Genomic DNA, 19,757 nt, shown 5'->3' with positions numbered 1-19,757 from the left:
GCCATTATTATTATTATTATTATTATTATTATTATTATTATTATTGTAACCTCCCCAGCGTGTAGAACAGTGATTTGCACATAGTAAGGGCTTAATAAATGCCATTATTATTATTATTATTGTGACCTCCCCAGTGTGTAGAACAGTGCTTTGCACATAGTAAGGGCTTAACAAATGCCATTATTATTATCATTATTATTATTATTATTATTGTAACCTCCCCAGTGCTTAGAACAGTGCTTTGCACATAGTAAGTGCTTAATAAATGCCATTATTATTATTATTATTGTGACCTCCCCAGCGCATAGAACAGTGCTTTGCACATAGTAAGCGCTTAATAAATACTATTATTATTATTCTTCTTATTATTGCAACCTCCCCAGCGCTTAGAACAGTGCGTTGCACATAGTAAGCGCTTAATAAATGCCATTATTATTATTATAGTAAAAGCTTAATAAATGCCATTATTATTATTATTATTATTATTATTATTATTATTATTATCATCATTATTATCTGCAAGGCCTGCAGCCGTTTATGACTTTCCTTCTGGGCCAAGCTTAAGGACGGATGATTTTGTAGGATTTTGAGGCCCTTAATCCCCGGTTCGGGCCCTCCGGCCTGGGACTGTCGGCCGCTGCTGGTTCCTGGAATCGAGAGCCAACTTGGACAGCTTCGGCGCGGCTTTCAACCACGGAGACTAAAGGGTGGAGAGGGATGAAAATGGGCTAACCAGGTAGGGTAGCGGAGATCATCATCATCATCATCATCATCAATCGTATTTATTGAGCGCTTACTATGTGCAGAGCACTGGACTAAAACAAAGCAAGATAGAGCAATCAATCAAAATGGGGAACGGGGGAAAGAGAAAACCGATACAGGCAGCGTGGGAGTTACGAAGGAAGAATTCATTCATTCATTCAATCGTATTTATTGAGCACTTACTGTGTGCAGAGCACTGGACTAAGCGCTTGGGAAGTACAAATTGGCAACATATAGAGACGGTCCCTACCCAACAGTGGGCTCACAGTCTGAAAGGGGGAGACAGTGCCACTCAGGCTCCCAGTCCTAAGTAGGAGGGTCAGTGGGTCTCGGAGCCCCCAGGGGCAGGTGAATGGGTTAGGAAATCAATCAATCAATCGTATTTATTGAGCGCTTACTGGGTGCAGAGCACTGTACTAAGCGCTTGGGAAGTACAAGTAAATATTACTCTATTTCTAGACTGTGAGCCCACTGTTGGGTAGGGACTGTCTCTATATGTTGCCAACTTGTACTTCCCAAGCGCTTAGTACAGTGCTCTGCACACAGTATGCACTCAATAAATATGATTGATTGATTATTTATTTATTTTACTTGTACATATCTATTCTATTTATTTTATTTTGTTAGTACGTTTGGTTTTGTTCTCTGTCTCCCCCTTTTAGACAGTGAGCCCACTGTTGGGTAGGGACCGTCTCTATATGTTGCCAACTTGGACTTCCCAAGCGCTTAGTTCAGTGCTATGCCCACAGTAAGTGCTCAGTAAATACGATTGATTGATTGATTATTTATTTATTTTACTTGTACATATCTATTCTATTTATTTTATTTTGTTAGTACGTTTGGTTTTGTTCTCCGTCTCCCCCCTTTTAGACTGTGAGCCCACTGTTGGGTAGGGACCGTCTCTATATGTTGCCACCTTGGACTTCCCAAGCGCTTAGTACAGTGCTCTGCCCACAGTAAGCGCTCAATAAATACGGTTGACTGATTGATTGATTACGAGTTGGCAACATATAGAGACAGTCCCTACCCAACAGTGGGTTCATAGTCTAGAAGGGGGAGACAGAGAACAAAACCAAGCATCCTAACAAAATAAAATAAAATAAAATAAAATAAAATAGTCTGTCTTCTGTCCAGATTGGGTGAGGTTGGTTTAGGAAGGGTATACGGGAGAGGTGGCAACATCAGTGGATTTGGGAAGGAGGAAAGAGACTGTATTTGGCAACCAGGCCAAGGTATTCGGGTGGAGGACATTTAATAAACACTGGCCCAAGCCAGACCTCCTGAGTATAGGGGACAGCAAGTGCGTGTCGATAAATAATAATTGGGATATTAAGCACTTACTATGTGCCGGGCACAGTGCTAAGTGGTAGGGTGGTTACGCGCCAATCGATTGGAAACAGTCCTTGTCCCACGGGGGGCTCACGGTTTCAATTCCCATTTTACAGATGAGATAACATAGGCCCAGAGAAGTTAGGTGACTTGCCCAAGGTCACACAGCAGACGAGTGGTGGAGCTGGGATGAAAAGGAGAGTTAATCTGGATTGTATTAGGAGAGAAAGTCCGTCGGAGAAACCAAAAGGAAACCAGTTGGTGGAGCGTCGTGAAGCCTAAGGTCAAAAGGTCTGACTGGATTGAAAGGGAGGTTAGAGAGGGGAAACCATATATGTTTATATGTATTTATTACTCTATTTTACTTGTACATATTTATTCTATTTATTTTATTTTGTTAATATGCGTTGTTTTGTCGTCTGTCTCCTCCTTCTAGGCTGTGAGCCCGCTGTTGGGTAGGGACCGTCTCTTTATGTTGCCAACTTGGACTTCCCAAGCGCTTAGTCCAGTGCTCTGCACACAGGAAGCGCTCAATAAATATGATTGATTGATTGATTGGGAGGTACAAGTTGGCAACATATACATCTGTAAAATGGGGGTTAAGACTGTGAGCCCCATCTTGGGACAGGGAATGTGTCCAACCCAGTTTGCTCTATATGTTGCCAACTTGGACTTCCCAAGCGCTTAGTCCAGTGCCGTGCACACAGTAAGCGCTCAGTAAATACGATTGAATGAATGAATCCTTGCTGCAATAGGTGGGATTGGTCTTACCCAGTTCCAAGGAGTGGCATACGTGGCGGAGACGACCACTTGGTTCCCAGCAACGCTGACATCAGGATGGGAGACAGGAGTCGGGAACCAGCGTGGAAAAGCAGAGTGGTTTAGTGGGGACAGCGCGGGCCTGGGTTCTAATCCTGACTCTGCCAGTTGCTTCTCTTCGCCTCACTTCTCCGGGCCTCAGTTTCCTCAACTGTAATAATAATAATGATGATGGCATTTATTCAGTCGTATTTATTGAGCGCTTACTGTGTGCAGAGCACTGGACTAAGCGCTTGGGAAGTCCAAGTTGGCAACATGTAGAGACGGTCCCTACCCAACAGTGGGCTCACGGTCTAGAAGAGAAGAATAATGATGGCATTTGTTAAGCACTTACTATGTGCAAAGCACTGTTCTAAGCGCTGGGGAGATTACAGGGTGATCAAGTTGCCCCCTGGGGGGCTCACAGTCTTCATCCCCATTTTACAGATGAGGTGACTGAGGCACAGAGAAGTGAAGTGACTTGCCCAAAGTCACACAGAGAAGCAGCGTGGCTCAGTGGAAAGAGCACGGACTGGGGAGCCAGAGGTCGTGGGTTCTAATCCCGGCCCCGCCACTTGTCAGCTGTGTGACCTTGGGGAAGTCACTTCACTTCCCTGGGCCTCAGATCCCTCATCTGTAAAATGGGAATGAAGACTGTGAGCCTCACATGGGACAACCTGATTACCATGTATCTACCCCAGTGCTTAGAACAGTGCTTGGCACATAGTAAGCGCTTAACAAATACCAACATTATTATTATTATTATTATTGGCAGAGTCAGGATTTGAACCCATGACCTCCGACTCCAAAGCCTGTGCTCTTTCCACTGAGCCACGCTGCTTCTCAAATGGGGCTGCCTGTAAAATGGGGGTACATATTCTCCCTCCTACTTAGACTGTTAGTCCCATGTGGGACAGGGCAGCGTGGCTCAGCGGAAAGAGCCCTGGCTTTGGAGTCAGAGGTCATGGGTTCAAATGCCGGCTCCACCGCCTGTCAGCTGTGTGACTTTGGGCAAGTCACTTCACTTCTCTGGGCCTCAGTTCCCTCATCTGGAAAATGGTGATTGACTGTGAGCCCCCCGTGGGACAACCTGATCACCTTGTAACCTTCCCAGCGCTTAGAACAGTGCTTTGCACATAGTAAGCACTTAATAAATGCCATTATTATTATTATTATTATTATTCAGTTGTACCTACCCCTGTGCTTAAAACAGTGTTTGACACATAGTGAGCGCTTTACAAATAGCATAAAAAAAACCCAACCCCATTTCCTGCCGACTGGATGATTCAGAATATGCATATGATTGCATAAGCAAGACATTTCCAGGAATGCTATTTCAGTGCCCCGTGGGGTTTTGGTGAAGTCACTGTGTTTTTCCCCTCATTTTCTCTTAAATTAATAAACTACTTGGAATTACCTATGCGGCAGCTTTCCTGTGTTTCTCTTTGGGAGGTTACCTTATAAAATCTGGAACTGCGGCGGTCCGGTCTAGACGGTTCGCTTCGGTTTTGATCGGTCTGTGCTTTAATACGCTTTTAATTTCACTTTATTTCTCCACCTTTAGGGTTCCTATTGGGCAATAGATACCAATCCCAAGGAGGACGCGCTGCCCACTCGGCCAAAGAAGCGGGCACGATCTGTGGAACGGGTAAACCTTTCTATCATGAACTAAACCCGAGTGTCTCGGCCTAGCAGGAAGCATGAGTTAAAACGTGCATTTCATCCACCTCTAACGGCTCTGCCTAAAGTAATGTCTTACGTCAGTCAGTCGGTCGTATTTATTGAGCGCTTACTGTGTGCAGAACACTGAACTAAGCACTTGGGAGAGTACAGTATCAAATATCAAATATCAAAGAGAGTACAAAGCGCTTGGGAGAGTACAATATCAACTATATACCCTGATTCTGACTCAGTCAGTCATTTATTGAGCACTTACCGTGTGCAGAGCACTTGGGAGAGAGCAGTTGGTGGACACGTTCCCTGCCCACAGCGAGCTTAGAGTCTAGCCGGGGAGAGGGGCATTAATGGAAATAAATAAATGACAGATATGTGCATAAGCGCTGTGGGGCTGAGGGAGGGATGAATAAAGAAAGAGTGCAAATCTAAGTGCAAGGGTGATGGCGAAAGGAGTGGGAGACGAGGAAATGAGGGCTTAATCAGGGAAAGCCTCTTGGAGGAGATGAGCTTTTAATAAAGCTAGAGCATTTCCTTCCAGCCAGTGGTTAGCAATAGTACTAATGAATACGCCACAGTCCATTTGTTGATAGCCCACACCCCTTAGGTTAACCATGGACTTATTTCCTTTTTTAACTTTGCAGATTTGCTTTAGATACCTGTAATGTACTGCCTGTAATGTTAAGGGGTAATTCACCGTCGATTTCCCGTGACCCCATAAGTGCGGTTTCAGCTCTCCAGTCGGAAATCTAGCAGATGTTTCCCCTCTCCTACCCGGAGAGCCTCTGCTGGGACAGACTGGGGGACAAAATTTAAAAAGCCTCTTGTAGGTGGTGCTGGGGGATATTTTTTTTTTCCCCTTTGGTTGGTTCTGAAGTGGAACTTCTCAAGTTTATCTGTTTAGAGTAGGAAAGAGCCCCTAATTTGGAGTGTAAAGATCAGTTGCATAACTTAACTCGGGTGAAAGCTAAGAGGGGAGAAAGAGAAACCCCCGGCTGACGATCCTTGACCCCGCTGTACTTGCCTTTTGGGTCACCTTTCTGGTAAAGAGGTAGCATTTCCTAACTGGGAGGGGACGAACTGAAGCAAAGTTGAGGAGGAGGAGGAGGAAGCTGATGAAGCGTGAAGTCCACCAACATTGTTACAGCAAAAATCCCAGTAGATGTACTGAAGTCTGTAGAGTGAAGGGGAAATAACCCATTCTGGTGAGTTGCCAGAAGTCTGGATGGAGGATTATATTTTAAATGTTTCTGCCTATGTCTCGACATCAGCAAGAAATAGATTCGAGTGACCGAATAGGGCATAGCATTGCCCAGCGTGGGAAAATTGGGGTTGATTTATTTAGTGATTTTGGAAAGACTCGGAAGAAGTTCGTAGTGCAGTCCTCTGCACGCAGTAAGCACTCAAAGAAAGGGTGGAATCGCCTTGTATATCGGGAGTAAATCTGGCTGGACTCAGGTTCCAAAGTGGTGAACCTTTATCTCACAAAGGAGCGGAAACAGCAGGCCGTGATGGTTCGGAGAGGATTTTCTGCGCAGCCAGTGAGACTTCCTTGGAGTTTGTAGGCAGCTGCTTAGCTGGGGCACCTGCCAGCTAATTTGAATAGCTCATAATTGAGGAGTCTGAGGAGTTGGACAACTTTCAGAGTTGATATTGGGAAGCTGGGCACATCAATCAATCAATCGTATTTATTGAGCGCTTGCTGTGTGCAGAGCACTGGACTAAGCGCTTGGGAAGTCCAAGTTGGCAACATATAGAGACAGTCCCTACCCAACAACGGGCTCACAGTCTAAAAGGGGGAGACAGAGAACAAAACCAAACATACTAACAAAATAAAATAAATAGAATAGAAATAGAATGTTTATCGTCTTTAGTCTCGCCGCCGCCCAAGGCAGGCGAATCGACATGAACGCTTCGGCCTAGACCTTTCCGTTATGGGGAACCGGGATTACTAGGGTACAAGTCCACTAGTTTATGAGAGAGATAGAAAAGCTCGTTGGCTTTGTTCAATTCCACGAGTGTCCCTATGTGCACAGGTAAACAGTTGGCATGGAAAGGGTCTTTTTCCATTACTACAGAGGGGAGCTTGTAGCACATTTTGAAATCACAGTTATAATAACGTCTTTCCGCTAAAGACACCACCACGTCCAGGTTGTCCTGCAGGCCGTCCACGGATTCCGGGACGAGCGCTTCACTGGGCTTATTATACTTTTTTAATTTATTCTCAGAAAGAAACCGCAGCAATTCTTGCTCTTCCGGACATTGCTTGTCAAGAGGTAGAGATTCCAGAAGTTCTGGACTAATGACACATATTGGACAAATATGTTTGGTTTTGTTCTCTGTCTCCCCCTTCTAGACTGTGAGCCCACTGTTGGGTAGGGACCGTCTCTAGATGTTGCCAACTTGGACTTCCAAAGCGCTTAGTACAGTGCTCTGCACACAGTAAGCGCTCAATAAATATGATTGAATGATTGGATGAATGAAAGAAATCAACATTTTTATCTGTAGGCTTGGCATCCATAGTTACTAAACCATGATATTCAGCCAGGTAATCAGTCAATCAATCAATCAATCAATCAAGCGAAGCAGCATGGCTCAGTGGGAAGAGCTTGGGCTTTGGAGTCAGAGGTCATGGGTTCAAATCCCAGCTCTGCCAATTGTCAGCTGTGCGACTTTGGGCAAGTCACTTCACTTCTCTGTGCCTCAGTTCCCTCATCTGTAAAATGGGGATTAAGACTGTGAGCCCCCCGTGGGACAACCTGATCACCTTGTAATCTCTCCAGCGCTTAGAACAGTGCTTTGCACATAGTAAGCGCTTAATAAATGCCATTATTATATTATTATCATTATTATATTATACAAGTTGGCAGCATATAGAGACAGTCCCTACCCAACAGCGGGCTCACTGTCTAGAAGGGGGAGACAGAGAACAAAACCAAACATATTAACAAAATAAAATGAATAGATAGGTACAATAATAATGATGGCATTTATTAAGCGCTTACTATGTGCAAAGCACTGTTCTAAGCCAAAACCAAACATATTAACAAAATAAAATAAATAGAATAGATAGGTACAATAATAATGATGACATTTATTAAGCGCTAACTATGTGTAAAGCACTGTTCTAAGCCAAAACCAAACGTATTAACAAACTAAAATAAATAGAATAGATAGGTACAATAATAATGATGGCATTTATTAAGCGCTTACTATGTGCAAAGCACTGTTCTAAGCCAAAACCAAACATATTAACAAAATAAAATAAATAGAATAGGTACAGTGATAATGATGGCATTTATTAAGCGCTTACTATGCGCAAAGCACTGTTCTAAGCCAAAACCAAACATATTAACAAAATAAAATAAATAGAATAGATAGGTACAATGATAATGATGGCATTTATTAAGCGCTTACTATGTGCAAAGCACTGTTCTAAGCGCTGGACAAGTAAAATAAATAGAGTAATAAATCCGTACAAATGGGTGGTCAGGGCAGTCAATCAGTGGTATTTATTATCAATCAATCGTATTTATTGAGCACTTACTGTGTGCAGAGCACTGTACTAAGCGCTTATTGAGGGCTTACTGTGTTCAGAACACTGTGCTGAGTGTTGGGGAGAGGACAATGCAACAGAGCCGGCAGACACGTTCCCTGCCCACTGTCTAGAGAAGTGAGGGAGACTGGGGCCAAGTGGTGAACTGTCTGAACGCCTGTGATCAGGAACCCGAGCGCTTAGAACAGTGCTTTGCACATAGTAAGTGCTTAACAAATGCCAATTATTATTATTATTATTATTATTGTTATTATTATTATTATTTTATCGGGAAGGATACTCGGAGCCGCTGAAGGAGGGTCTTGTGTTTCAAAGCGGTGCACTTATGTCTGGCAAAATGAGTTTTATACAAATGCTGCCGTGTTCGGTCGGCACAGCTAGTCATCATCATCAATCGTATTTATTGAGCGCTTACTGTGTGCAGAGCACTGTACTGAGCGCTTGGGAAATCCAAATTGGCAACATCTAGAGACGGTCCCTACCCAACAGTGGGCTCCCAGTCTAAAAGGGGGAGACAGAGAACAAAACCAAACATACTAACAAAATAACATAAATAGAATAGATATGTACAAGTAAAATAAATAAATAGAGTAATAAATATGTACAAACGGATATACAGGTGCTGTGGGGAAGGGAATAGTCCATTTGCCTATTTTGCGTCCGATTACAGTCCGTTTCTTTACATGTCCTCGTCCCTGTAGTGTGGAATAAATGGGAGCTTGTGCTCCCCGGGGCTTTTAGATTTATGAATAGTGTATTATCCAAGGTGACCCAAGCAGCACTTTTTGTCTTGGATTAGCATTCGACCAAATTGCCACTCATACGCTCTTAACCTGGGTTGCAATCTTCACTTCCTCCTCCTCCTGCTGCTTGTTCGTTGTTGCCAACTTGGACTTCCCAAGCGCTTAGTACAGTGCTCTGCACACAGTAAGCGCTCAATAAATACGACTGATTGATTATGCGTAGAGCGAAGCAGCGTGGCTCAGTGGAAAGAGCCGGGCTTTGGAGTCGGAGGCCGTGGGTTCAAATCCCAGCCCTGCCAACTGTCAATCAATCAATCAATCAATCGTATTTATTGAGTGCTTACTGTGTGCAGAGCACTGTACTAAGCGCTTGGGAAGTCCAAGTTGGCAACATATAGAGACAGTCATCATCATCATCATCAGTCGTATTTATTGAGCGCTTACTATGTGCAGAGCACTGGACTAAGCGCTTGGGAAGTCCAAGTTGGCAACATCTAGAGACGGTCCCTACCCAACAGTGGGCTCACAGTCTAAAAGGGGGAGACAGAGAACAAAACCAAACATACTAACAAAATGAAATAAATAGACTAGATATGTACAAGTAAAATAAATAAATAAATAAATAGAGTAATAAACTGTCAGCTGGGTGACTTTGGGCAAGTCGCTTCACTTCTCTGGGCCTCAGTTCCCTCATCTGGAAAATGGGGATTAAAACTGGGAGCCCCCGGTGGGACAACCTGATCACCTTGTCACCTCCCCAGTGCTTAGAACAGCGCTTTGCACATAGTAAGCACTTAACAAATATCATCAGTATTATTATTATTATTATTATGCGTAGGATTAAGTGGGGAGCGGTCCTCGCTTCGGTCACGCATCTTCGAGAAGTCGAGGAATACGTTTGTCGAGGGCTGATGCTACCAGACGTCTCGCCTGCTTGACTTACTGCGCTGTTACAGTCATCCATGTAGTTGTGTTATTGGCGGAAAAAGGTGAACTGAGCAAAATCGACGCTTTAGCCAAATCTTTCACCTCAAAATCACGCTGCCTCTAGTACAGGCTGGCGGGGGGACGTCACTGGGATGGCCGTCCCTTCCCTTTTGATTTCTCTTTGCAGTCTTTGGGGGTAGTGCTGTCGTCAGGAATTAGGTTTCCCGTAGTAACATCAGCGAGCGATGTTTACGGCTCGGTCTCCCGATGCTCAGATTAAATTAATAGTCGAAATCTCCAAAATGCAGCCGTTCATCAGGAGGGTCTGCTCCTCCAGAGACCAACATTAAATACATTAAAAAATGATCTATTTTGAAATCTGACAGCCTTTTTTTTTTTTGTCAGTGAAGCCGATGCTTGCCTCTGCTAAAGCAAGGAGACTCAGCAGCTGGTGATTTGCTGCACTTTGGGATTCAGTTTCTAATTTTGCCACTTCTCCCACCAAGTTTTTACTTTGATACTCATGCGGTGCATTGTCACGATTCATTCATTCATTCAATCGTATTTATTGAGCGCTTCCTGTGTGCAGAGCACTGTACTAAGCGCTTGGGAAGTACAAATCAGCAACATATAGAGACGGTCCCTGACGAACAGCTACACATCGGCCCCGTTTGTACGGTGCAAACTTTGTTTTTTGTTGGACTAGATCCACATTTTTCTTTATCGTAATGAAGCCTGCCTTGCTAAGGAGCCGACAGGGGATTTGAAACTAAAACTCTTTGTAATACTTCATCAAAGAAGCGTCGCACGTCATTAAGCCTTAATGTTGGCAGGGAACGTATTTACCAACTCTGTTGTACCCTACTCTCCCAAACATTCAGTACAGTGCACTGCTCACAGTAAGTAGTCAATAAATACCACCGATTGATTAGGCTGGCACCAGGCTGATAAAAACCTTTTTCTTTTCGGTTGCATCCCGGTGCCTGCATCTTGAAAATCTCGGGAGTTAGTCCTGTTGAGGATTTTCCAGGAGTGTTAGCAGTTCAGTGCTGCTTTTTGCCCTCCACTGGCCTGCCTGAACTCTGGAATGATAATAATAGTAATAATAAATGTGGTATTTGTTAGGCACTTACTATGTGCCAGGTTCTGGGGTGGATACAAGCAAATTCATTCATTCAGTCGTATTTATTGAGCACTTACTGTGTGCAAGTACAAGTTGGCAACATATGGAGACGGTCCCTACCCAACAGTGGGCTCACAGTCTAGAAGATCAGGTTGCTCATGGTCCCTGTCCCACATAATCAATCAATCAATCAATCGTATTCATTGAGCGCTTGCTGTGTGCAGAGCACTGGACTAAGCGCTTGGGAAGTCCAAGTTGGCAACATATAGAGACAGTCATCATCATCATCATCATCAATCGTATTTATTGAGCGCTTACTGTGTGCAGAGCACTGGACTAAGCGCTTGGGAAGTCCAAGTTGGCAACATATAGAGACAGTCATCATCATCATCATCATCAATCGTATTTATTGAGCGCTTACTGTGTGCAGAGCACTGGACTAAGCGCTTGGGAAGTCCAAGTTGGCAACATATAGAGACAGTCCCTACCCAACAGTGGGCTCACAGTCTAAAAGGGGGAGACGGAGAACAAAACCAAACATACTAACAAAATAAATAGCATAGATATGTACAGGTTAAATAAACAAATAGAGTAATAAATATGTACAAACATATATACATATATACAGGTGCTGTGGGGAAGGGAAGGACGTAAGATGGGGGGACGAGGGGGGGTCGTATAATAATAATAATTATTATAATTAATAATAATAATGGCATTTATTCAGCACTTGCTATGTGTAAAGCACTGTTCTAAGCGCTGGGGAGATTACAGGTTGTTCAGGTTGTCCCACGGGGGGCTCACAGTCTTCATCCCCACTTTACAGGAGAGGTAACCGAGGCACAGATAAGTGACGTGACTTGCCCAAGGTCACACCGCCGATTAGTGGCGGAGCAGGGATTCGAATCCAGGTCCTCTTGACTCCCAGGCCGGTGCTCTATTCTGCTAGGCCACACTGCTGGGTCTGCTCATGGGGGGACACTTTTAGACTGTGAGCCCACTGTTGGGTAGGGACTGTCTCTATGTGTTGCCAATTTGTACTTCCCAAGCGCTTAGTACAGTGCTCTGCACATAGTAAGCGCTCAATAAATACGATTGATTGATTGATTGATTGACACGACGGGGGGGGGGGACCGGCCGAGCCTCAGTCAGTCAAGGGGAATTGTTGAGGAGAGCGCTGAGCCAAAACCAGCGGCTTGTCCCCATATCATTTCGTTGGGCTGCTCTTCGGTTGGTAGTTCGCCCCTAGCAGCCTGGGGCCTCAGAAGGATCAAAAAGGCATCTGGTCCTCTGTGACCACAGCTATTGTGCAGTTGATACCATATTATTACTCTATTTATTGATTGATTTTACTTGTACATATCTATTCTATTTATTTTATTTGTTACCATGTTTGGTTTTGTTCTCTGTCTCCCCCTTCTAGACTGTGAGCCCGCTGTTGGGTAGGGACCGTCTCTAGATGTTGCCAACTTGGACTTCCCAAGCGCTTAGTCCAGTGCTCTGCACACAGTAAGTGCTCAATAAATACGATTGATTGATTGATTGATTGAAAGGCCTCATAAAGTAACCAAAGCTGGAGGCTGTCACCACCCTCTCGTATTTTACACCCAGGCACACGTTCACCCCTTCCCACTCTCGGATTCCTGTCACTTACCTCAATTACGCACCTCTAACCTTGCCTGCCCGTCCCCTCTTTCTGGAATCAGATCTGCTAAAGGCAGCCGCTCTCATCTGGCTCATGCGTCACTGCTTTTAAAAAGACAAAATATTCTTCCCCCTTTCCTTCCTCATTTGCTGAAGATTTGCCTCGAGATTTGCCCTCTCCTTCAGTGTCTCTCTCATACTTAACAGTGCCGTCCTCGGGGCGTGCACCCCCAACTCCCCAGTAACGGGGATCCCACCCATCACGACAGGCATTTTGAGTTCCGTCTCCCATTTTTGGAGTGAATATGTCTCTTTTTAGGCATCCTGTGCGTGACCACCGTGAAAAGTGCCCGTTAGTCATTGTTTAGTGTACGGGATCTTTGCTGGAGCCTCTGTTATATTTTGAGGCAAATTCTTGGCTTGATGGAGTGAGACTCTATTCCCATTAATAAAACGGAGGGGAGAGGATATTGCTGGCAGATGGAGATGACCTTGTAGATTCTGACATACCATTAGTTTTAAAATCCACCCTGATCATAACTTATGTTGTGGTCGAGAAAAGGCAACTACAAAAATGACATAATTGTTGTGTGCTTTTCCCCCTTTCCTTCCTCATTTGTTCGAGATTTGCCCTCACACAGCCTCTCCTTCAATGTCTCTCTCATACTTCCTCATTTGCCTCGAGATTTGCCCTCACACAGCCTCTCCTTCAATGTCTCTCTCATACTTTTCTTAACAGTGCCGTCCTCGGGGCGTGCACTATCCCCCAGTAACAGGGATCCCACCCATCACAACAGGCATTTTGAATTCCGTCTCCCATTTCTGGAGTGAATAAGTCTCTTTTTAGGCATCCTGTCCGTGGTCACCGTGAAAAGTGCCTGTTAGTCATTGTTTAGTTCATTCATTCATTCAGTCGTATTTATTGAGCGCTTACTGTGTGCAGAGCACTGTACTAAGCGCTTGGGAAATACAAGGTGGCATCATCTAAAGATGGTCCCTACCCAACAACGGGCTCACAGTCTAGAAGGGGAGACAGACAGCAAAACAAAACATGTGAACAGGTGTCATCAGAATAAATAGAAGTAAAGCTAGATGCACATCATTAACAAAATAAAATAAGTAGAATAGTAAATATGTACAAGTGAAATAGAGAGAGGCATGGTTTGGAAAACGAGAGGGGAGAAGGTCAATCGATCAATAGTATTTATTAAGCGCTTAGTACAGTGCTCTGCACATAGTAAGCGCTCAATAAATACGATTGATGATTTATTGAGTGCTCACTGTGTGCAGAGCACTGTAGTAAGCGCTTGGGAGAGTCAAATACCACCAACAGGAGGACGTGGGTGACTAATTTGTCGGAAGTGGAAGATTCAGGAACAAGAGATGGTTGGAAGGCTGGCTTGGAAGGAGTTTTTCAATCAGAGGTAATCGCTGAGCAAAGCTTACTGTGTGCAGAGCACTGAACTAGCACTTAATAATAATAATAATAATGTCATTTATTAAGCGCCTACTATGTGTTAGTGTACAGGATCTTTGCTGAGCCTCTGTTATATTTTGAGGCACATTCTTTGCTTGGTGGAGTGAGACTCTATTCAATCAATCCATCAATCAATCAATCGTATTTATTGAGCACTGTACTAAGCGCTTGGGAAGTCCAAGTTGGCAACAGATAGAGACGGTCCCTACCCAACAGTGGGCTCACAGTCTATTCTCTGCCAGTTGTCAGCTGTGTGACTTTGGGCAAGTCACTTCACTTCTCTGTGCCTCAGTTACCTCATCCGGAAAATGGGGATGAAGACTGTGGGACAACCTGATTGCCTTGTAATCTCCCCAGCGCTTAGAACAGTGCTTTGCACATAGTAAGCGCTTAATAAATGCTTTTATTATTATTATTCCCGTTAATAAAACGGAGGTGAGGGGATATTGCTGGCAGACGGAGGTGACCTTGTAGATTCTGACCTACCGTTAGGTTTAAAATCCACCCTGACCGTAACTTACATTGTGGTCGAGAAAAGGCAACTACAGAAATGACATAATTGTTGTGTGCTTTTGAGCACATCTGCTGTTTTACTGACAGAACTTAATTGTCGCTCATTATCCTTGCAGGGTCAGAACCACTGTGAGGAAAGAGATTAGATTGTGGGGTTTGGTTTGGTTTTGGTTGTTTTTTTTTTTGTATATGTGTGTTTTTTTCTTCCTCATACACAGTAAGCTCTGTTTTCAGAGTGTTTGCCTTGGTAGTTGAGGCAAAAAGATCCTGACCACATGCGCGGTGCTGCTGAGTGATATGAAACCTGAGCAAATATGAAGTCGCACTGAGGAAACAGGCACCGTTTTTTTTTATTTTTTAACAATCATAATAATAATGGCATTTATTAAGCACTTACTATGTGCAAAGCACTGTTCTAAGCACTGGGGAGGTTACAAGGTGATCAGGTTGTCCCTCGGGGGGCTCGCAGTCTTAATCCCCATTTTACAGATGAGGTAAATGAGGTAAAGGAACCTCAGTTCTCAGGCCTCGGGCCGGTTCTATACCGGAATAACGTCTGGGCTCTCGTCCCCGGACCACAAGTCAGACAGTTGTAAGCTAGCAGAGGGCAGCCCTTTTCCCGCGACATTCCCCCCCGTTAAGCATCGGAAGAATCGTCGCGTAGACTTGAGACCTCAGCCCTCCCCGCCCTCCGAATCCTCTTAAAATCCCTTCCTCTTCCGGTAAGCCAGGCCTGAGTAATTCCCAGTGCCCCAATTCTTCTCAACTTTTCAACTGCATCTTGTCGTTACGTATGCAGTTAATAAATAAATAATAATAATAATAATAATGGCATTTATTAAGCGCTTAGAGCACTGTTCTAAGCGCTGGGGAATTTGCAAGGTGATCAGGTTGTCCCCCGTGGGGCTCACAGTGTTAATCCCCATTTTCCAGGTGAGGTAACTGAGGCCCAGAGAAGTGACTTGCCCAAAGTCACCCAGCTGACGAGTGGTGGAGCCGGGATTTGAACCCATGACCTCTGGCTCCAAAGCCCGGGCTCTTTCCACTGAGCCACGCTGCTTCTCTCCATTCATTATTCATTCAGTTATTCAGTTCGGTATTCATTCATACATTCAGTTATTCATTCAGTCGTATTTATTGAGCGCTTACGTAATTACCAGTGCCCCAATTCTCCTCAACTTTTCAACTGTATCTTGTCATTACGTATGCAGTTATTCATTCAGTCGTATTTATTGAGCGCTTACGTAATTACCAGTGCCCCAATTCTTCTCAACTTTTCAACTGCATCTCGTCATTACGTATGCAGTTATTCATTCAGTCGTATTTATTGAGCGCTTACTGTGTGCAGAGGACTGTACTAGGCGCTTGGGGTATTTCAGCTTTCAGTCCTGGTGTCTCTCCACATAATCAGTGCGTCTGTTCGGTCTCCCCAGTTAGAGCGTAAACCCTTTGTGAGCGGGAAACACGTCTTTTGGTTTCATTATAGTTCCCAAGCTTTTAGTTCAGTGGAACCAATCAATCAATCAAGCAGTCGTATTTATTGAGCGCTTACTTTGTGCAGAGCACTGGACTAAGCGCTTGGGAAGTACAAGCTGGCAGCATATAGAGACAGTCCCTAACCAACAGTGGGCTCACAGTCTAAAAGGGGGAGACGGAGAACAAAACCAAACATACTAACAAAATAAAATAAATAGAATAGATGGGTGCTCAATAAATGCCATTACTACAAGTCCTGGCACAGTCAATGTGTCCCAGGGGACGTATCTGAAGCTGTGTGTTTCGATCATTTTATGTATGTGTTTACGGCCCTATCTTAATCTATCCTAAAACACTTAAGTAGTAAATATTCTTTATCAAGAAAAAAAAAAGACTACATTCTTTGGGAGCGGGAAAATTGTGCGAGGCTTCGGGAGCCAGATTCATTCACTCAATCATTTATTGAGCGCTTACTGTGTGCAGAGCACTGTACTAAGCGCTTGGGAAGTCCAAGTTGGCAACATCTAGAGACGGTCCCTACCCAACAGCGGGCTCACAGTCTAAAAGGGGGAGACGGAGAACAAAACCAAACATACTAACAAAATAAAATAAATAGAATAGATGGGTGCTCAATAAATGCCATTACTACAAGTCCTGGCACAGTCAGTGTGTCCCAGGGGACGTATCTGAAGCTGTGTGTTTTGGTCATTTTATGTATGTGTTTACGGCCCTATCTTAATCTATCCTAAAACGCTTCAGTAGTAAATATTCTTTATCAAGAAAAAAGAAAGACTACATACTTTGGGAGCGGGAAAATTGTGCGAGACTTCGGGAGCCAGATTCATTCATTCATTCAGCCGTATTTATTGAGCGCTTACTGTGTGCAGAGCACTGTACTAAGCGCTTGGGAAGTCCAAGTTGGCAACATATAGAGACGGTCCCTACCCAACAGTGGGCTCATAGTCTAAAAGGGGGAGACGGAGAACAAAACCAAACATACTAACAAAATAAAATAAATAGAATAGATGGGTGCTCAATAAATGCCATTACTACAAGTCCTGGCACAGTCAGTTGGTCCCAGGGGACGTTTCTGAAGCTGTGTGTTTTGGTCATTTTATGTATGTGTTTACAGCCCTATCTTAATCTATCCTAAAACACTTCAGTAGTAAATATTCTTTATCAAGAAAAAAGAAAGACTACATACTTTGGGAGAGGGAAAATTGTGCAAGGCTTCGGGAGCCAGATTCATTCATTCATTCATTCAGCCGTATTTATTGAGCGCTTACTGTGTGCAGAGCACTGTACAAAGCGCTTGGGAAGCGGCGTGGCTCAGCAGAAAGAGCCCGGGCTTTGGAGTCAGAGGTCATGGGTTCAGATCCCGGCTCCACTCTTGTCAGCTGTGTGACTTTGGGCAAGTCACTTCTCTGTGCCTCAGTTACCTCATCTGTAAAGTGGAGATGAAGACTGTGTAGCCCCCCTGGGACAACCTGATCACCTTGTAACCTCCCCAGCGCTTAGAACAGTGCTTTGCACATAGTAAGTGCTTAATAAATGCCATTATTGTGATGATGATGATTATTACAAGTTGGCAACATATAGAGACGGTCCCTACTCAACAACGGGCTCACAGTCTAGAAGGGGGAGACAGACAATGAAACCAAACATATTAACAAAATAAAATAAATAGAATAAATATGTTCAAATAAAATAAATAGAGTAATATATACGTACAAACATATATACAGGTGCTGTGGGGAGGGGAAGGAGGTAAGGCCAGGGGGATGGGGAGGGGGTAGCCTGCGGGGAAGAATTTTCACTGCTACAAGAACAGCACATTTTGAAACTGGCTACCGACTTAGTACAACTTAGTAAGCGCTTAGTACAGTGCTCTGCACACAGTAAGCGCTCAATAAATACGATTGATTGATTGATTGATTGACTTAGACTGTGAGCCCACTGTTGGGTAGGGACCGTCTCTATATGTTGCCAACTTGTACATCTCAAGCGCTTAGTACAGTGCTCTGCACACAGTAAGCGCTCAATAAATACGACTGATTGATTGATTGACTTCTTTGCCTGTCTTTGCGTGAGATGCACAACAGAGTCTCCTGTCTTAACGTTGGACGGACCATGGTCCAGCCCTGAAAACTCGAAGAAAGGAGCTGGTTATAGGCATTAGGGATTCATTCATTCATTCAGTCGTATTTATTGAGCGCTTACCGTGTGCAGAGCACTGTACTAAGCGCTTGGGAAGTCCAAGTCGGCAACATATAGAGACGGTCCCTACCCAGCAGTGGGCTCACAGTCTAGAAGGGGGAGACGGAGAACAAAACCAAACATGGAGACAGGTGTCCAAACCGTCAGAATAAATAGCATTATAGTTATATGCACATTATTAAGAAAATAAATAGAATAGTAAATATGTACAAGTAAAATAAATAGAGTAATAAATATGTACAAATATATAAAAATGCTGTGGGGGGGAGGAGGAGAGGAAAAAGGGGGCTCAGTCACGGCTCCACTCTCCCACCTCTGCCAGGCGAGCTTCCTTGGGGGCAGAAGGAACGACAAACGCGTGAAGAGCAGGAATTTCACACAGAAAGCATGTTTTGTGCCAAAGCGATAGTGCAGCGGAGTGCCGGTGCCGTGCCACGGTACGACAGACTAGCCCACCGTTGGGTAGGGACCGTCTCTATATGTTGCCAACTTGTACTTCCCAAGCGCTTAGTACAGTGCCCTGCACACAGTAAGCACTCAATAAATACAATTGAATGAATGAATGAATGAACAGACTAGCAGGGAATGCCAGGGCAGCTACTTGTACATATTGGGGAAGCAGCGTGGCTCAGTGGAAAGAGCCCGGGCTTTGGAGTCAGAGGTCATGGGTTTGAATCCCGACTCCGCCACATGTCTGCTGGGTGATCTTGGGCAAGTCACTTAACTAACTTTTAGACTGTGAGCCCACTGTTGGGTCGGGACTGTCTCTATATGTTGCCAACTTGGACTTCCCAAGCGCTTAGTACAGTGCTCTGCACACAGTAAGCGCTCAATAAATACGATTGATGATGGTGATGACTTCTCTGGGCCTCAGTTCCCTCATCTGTAAAATGGGGATGAAGACTGTGAGCCCCACGTGGGACAACCTGATCACCCTGTATCCTCCCCAGCGCTTAGAAGAGTGCTTTGCACATAGTAAGCGCTTAGCAAATGCCAATTATTATTATTATTTACTATTCTATTTATTTTATTTTGGGAATATGTTTTGTTGTCTGTCCCCCCGCTTCTAGACTGTGAGCCCGCTGTTGGGTAGGGACTGTCTCTATATGTTGCCAATTTGTACTTCCCAAGCGCTTAGCACAGTGCTCTGCACACAGTAAGCACTCAATAAATACGATTGATGATGATGTTGGGTAGGGACCGTCTCTAGATGTTGCCAACTTTTCCTTCCCAAGCGCTTAGTCCAGTGCTCTGCACACAGTAAGCGCTCAATAAATACGATTGATGGATTGATTGATTGATGGGTGACCGTGGTAGCCACCTGTGCCTGGGGTAATCCCGCTGAGCCTGTCCCCTTCGTGCCCTAGTTTTTCCCGCTGGTGGTTTGGTCCAGCAGGTATCACCGGAATTTTTTTATCCCTCTCCCCACCACCCTTCCACTCCCGCTCCCGCCATTGCGGCCGCACTTTAGGGGAGTGGGACACAAGTAAGGAAAAGACTTTTTGATCTTGGAGGCCA

The 19,757-nt window shown here is 44.4% G+C and overlaps 1 protein-coding gene across 2 annotated transcripts in view; it reads left to right on the top strand.

The window, feature by feature from the left end:
* Positions 1 to 19,757, top strand: part of FOXJ3 (forkhead box J3) — a 195,039-nt gene that overhangs the window by 133,514 nt on the left and 41,768 nt on the right. For both annotated transcript variants that reach the window (XM_038746442.1, XM_038746441.1), the window contains exon 5: positions 4,454 to 4,537. In XM_038746442.1, coding sequence (XP_038602370.1) covers positions 4,454 to 4,537 — 84 coding nt within the window. The remainder of the gene's footprint in view (positions 1 to 4,453; positions 4,538 to 19,757) is intronic.

The sequence above is a fragment of the Tachyglossus aculeatus genome, chromosome 5 (assembly GCF_015852505.1).
Source record: "Tachyglossus aculeatus isolate mTacAcu1 chromosome 5, mTacAcu1.pri, whole genome shotgun sequence".
NCBI lineage: Eukaryota > Metazoa > Chordata > Mammalia > Monotremata > Tachyglossidae > Tachyglossus > Tachyglossus aculeatus.
This window is presented reverse-complemented; position numbering and strand designations above follow the sequence as displayed.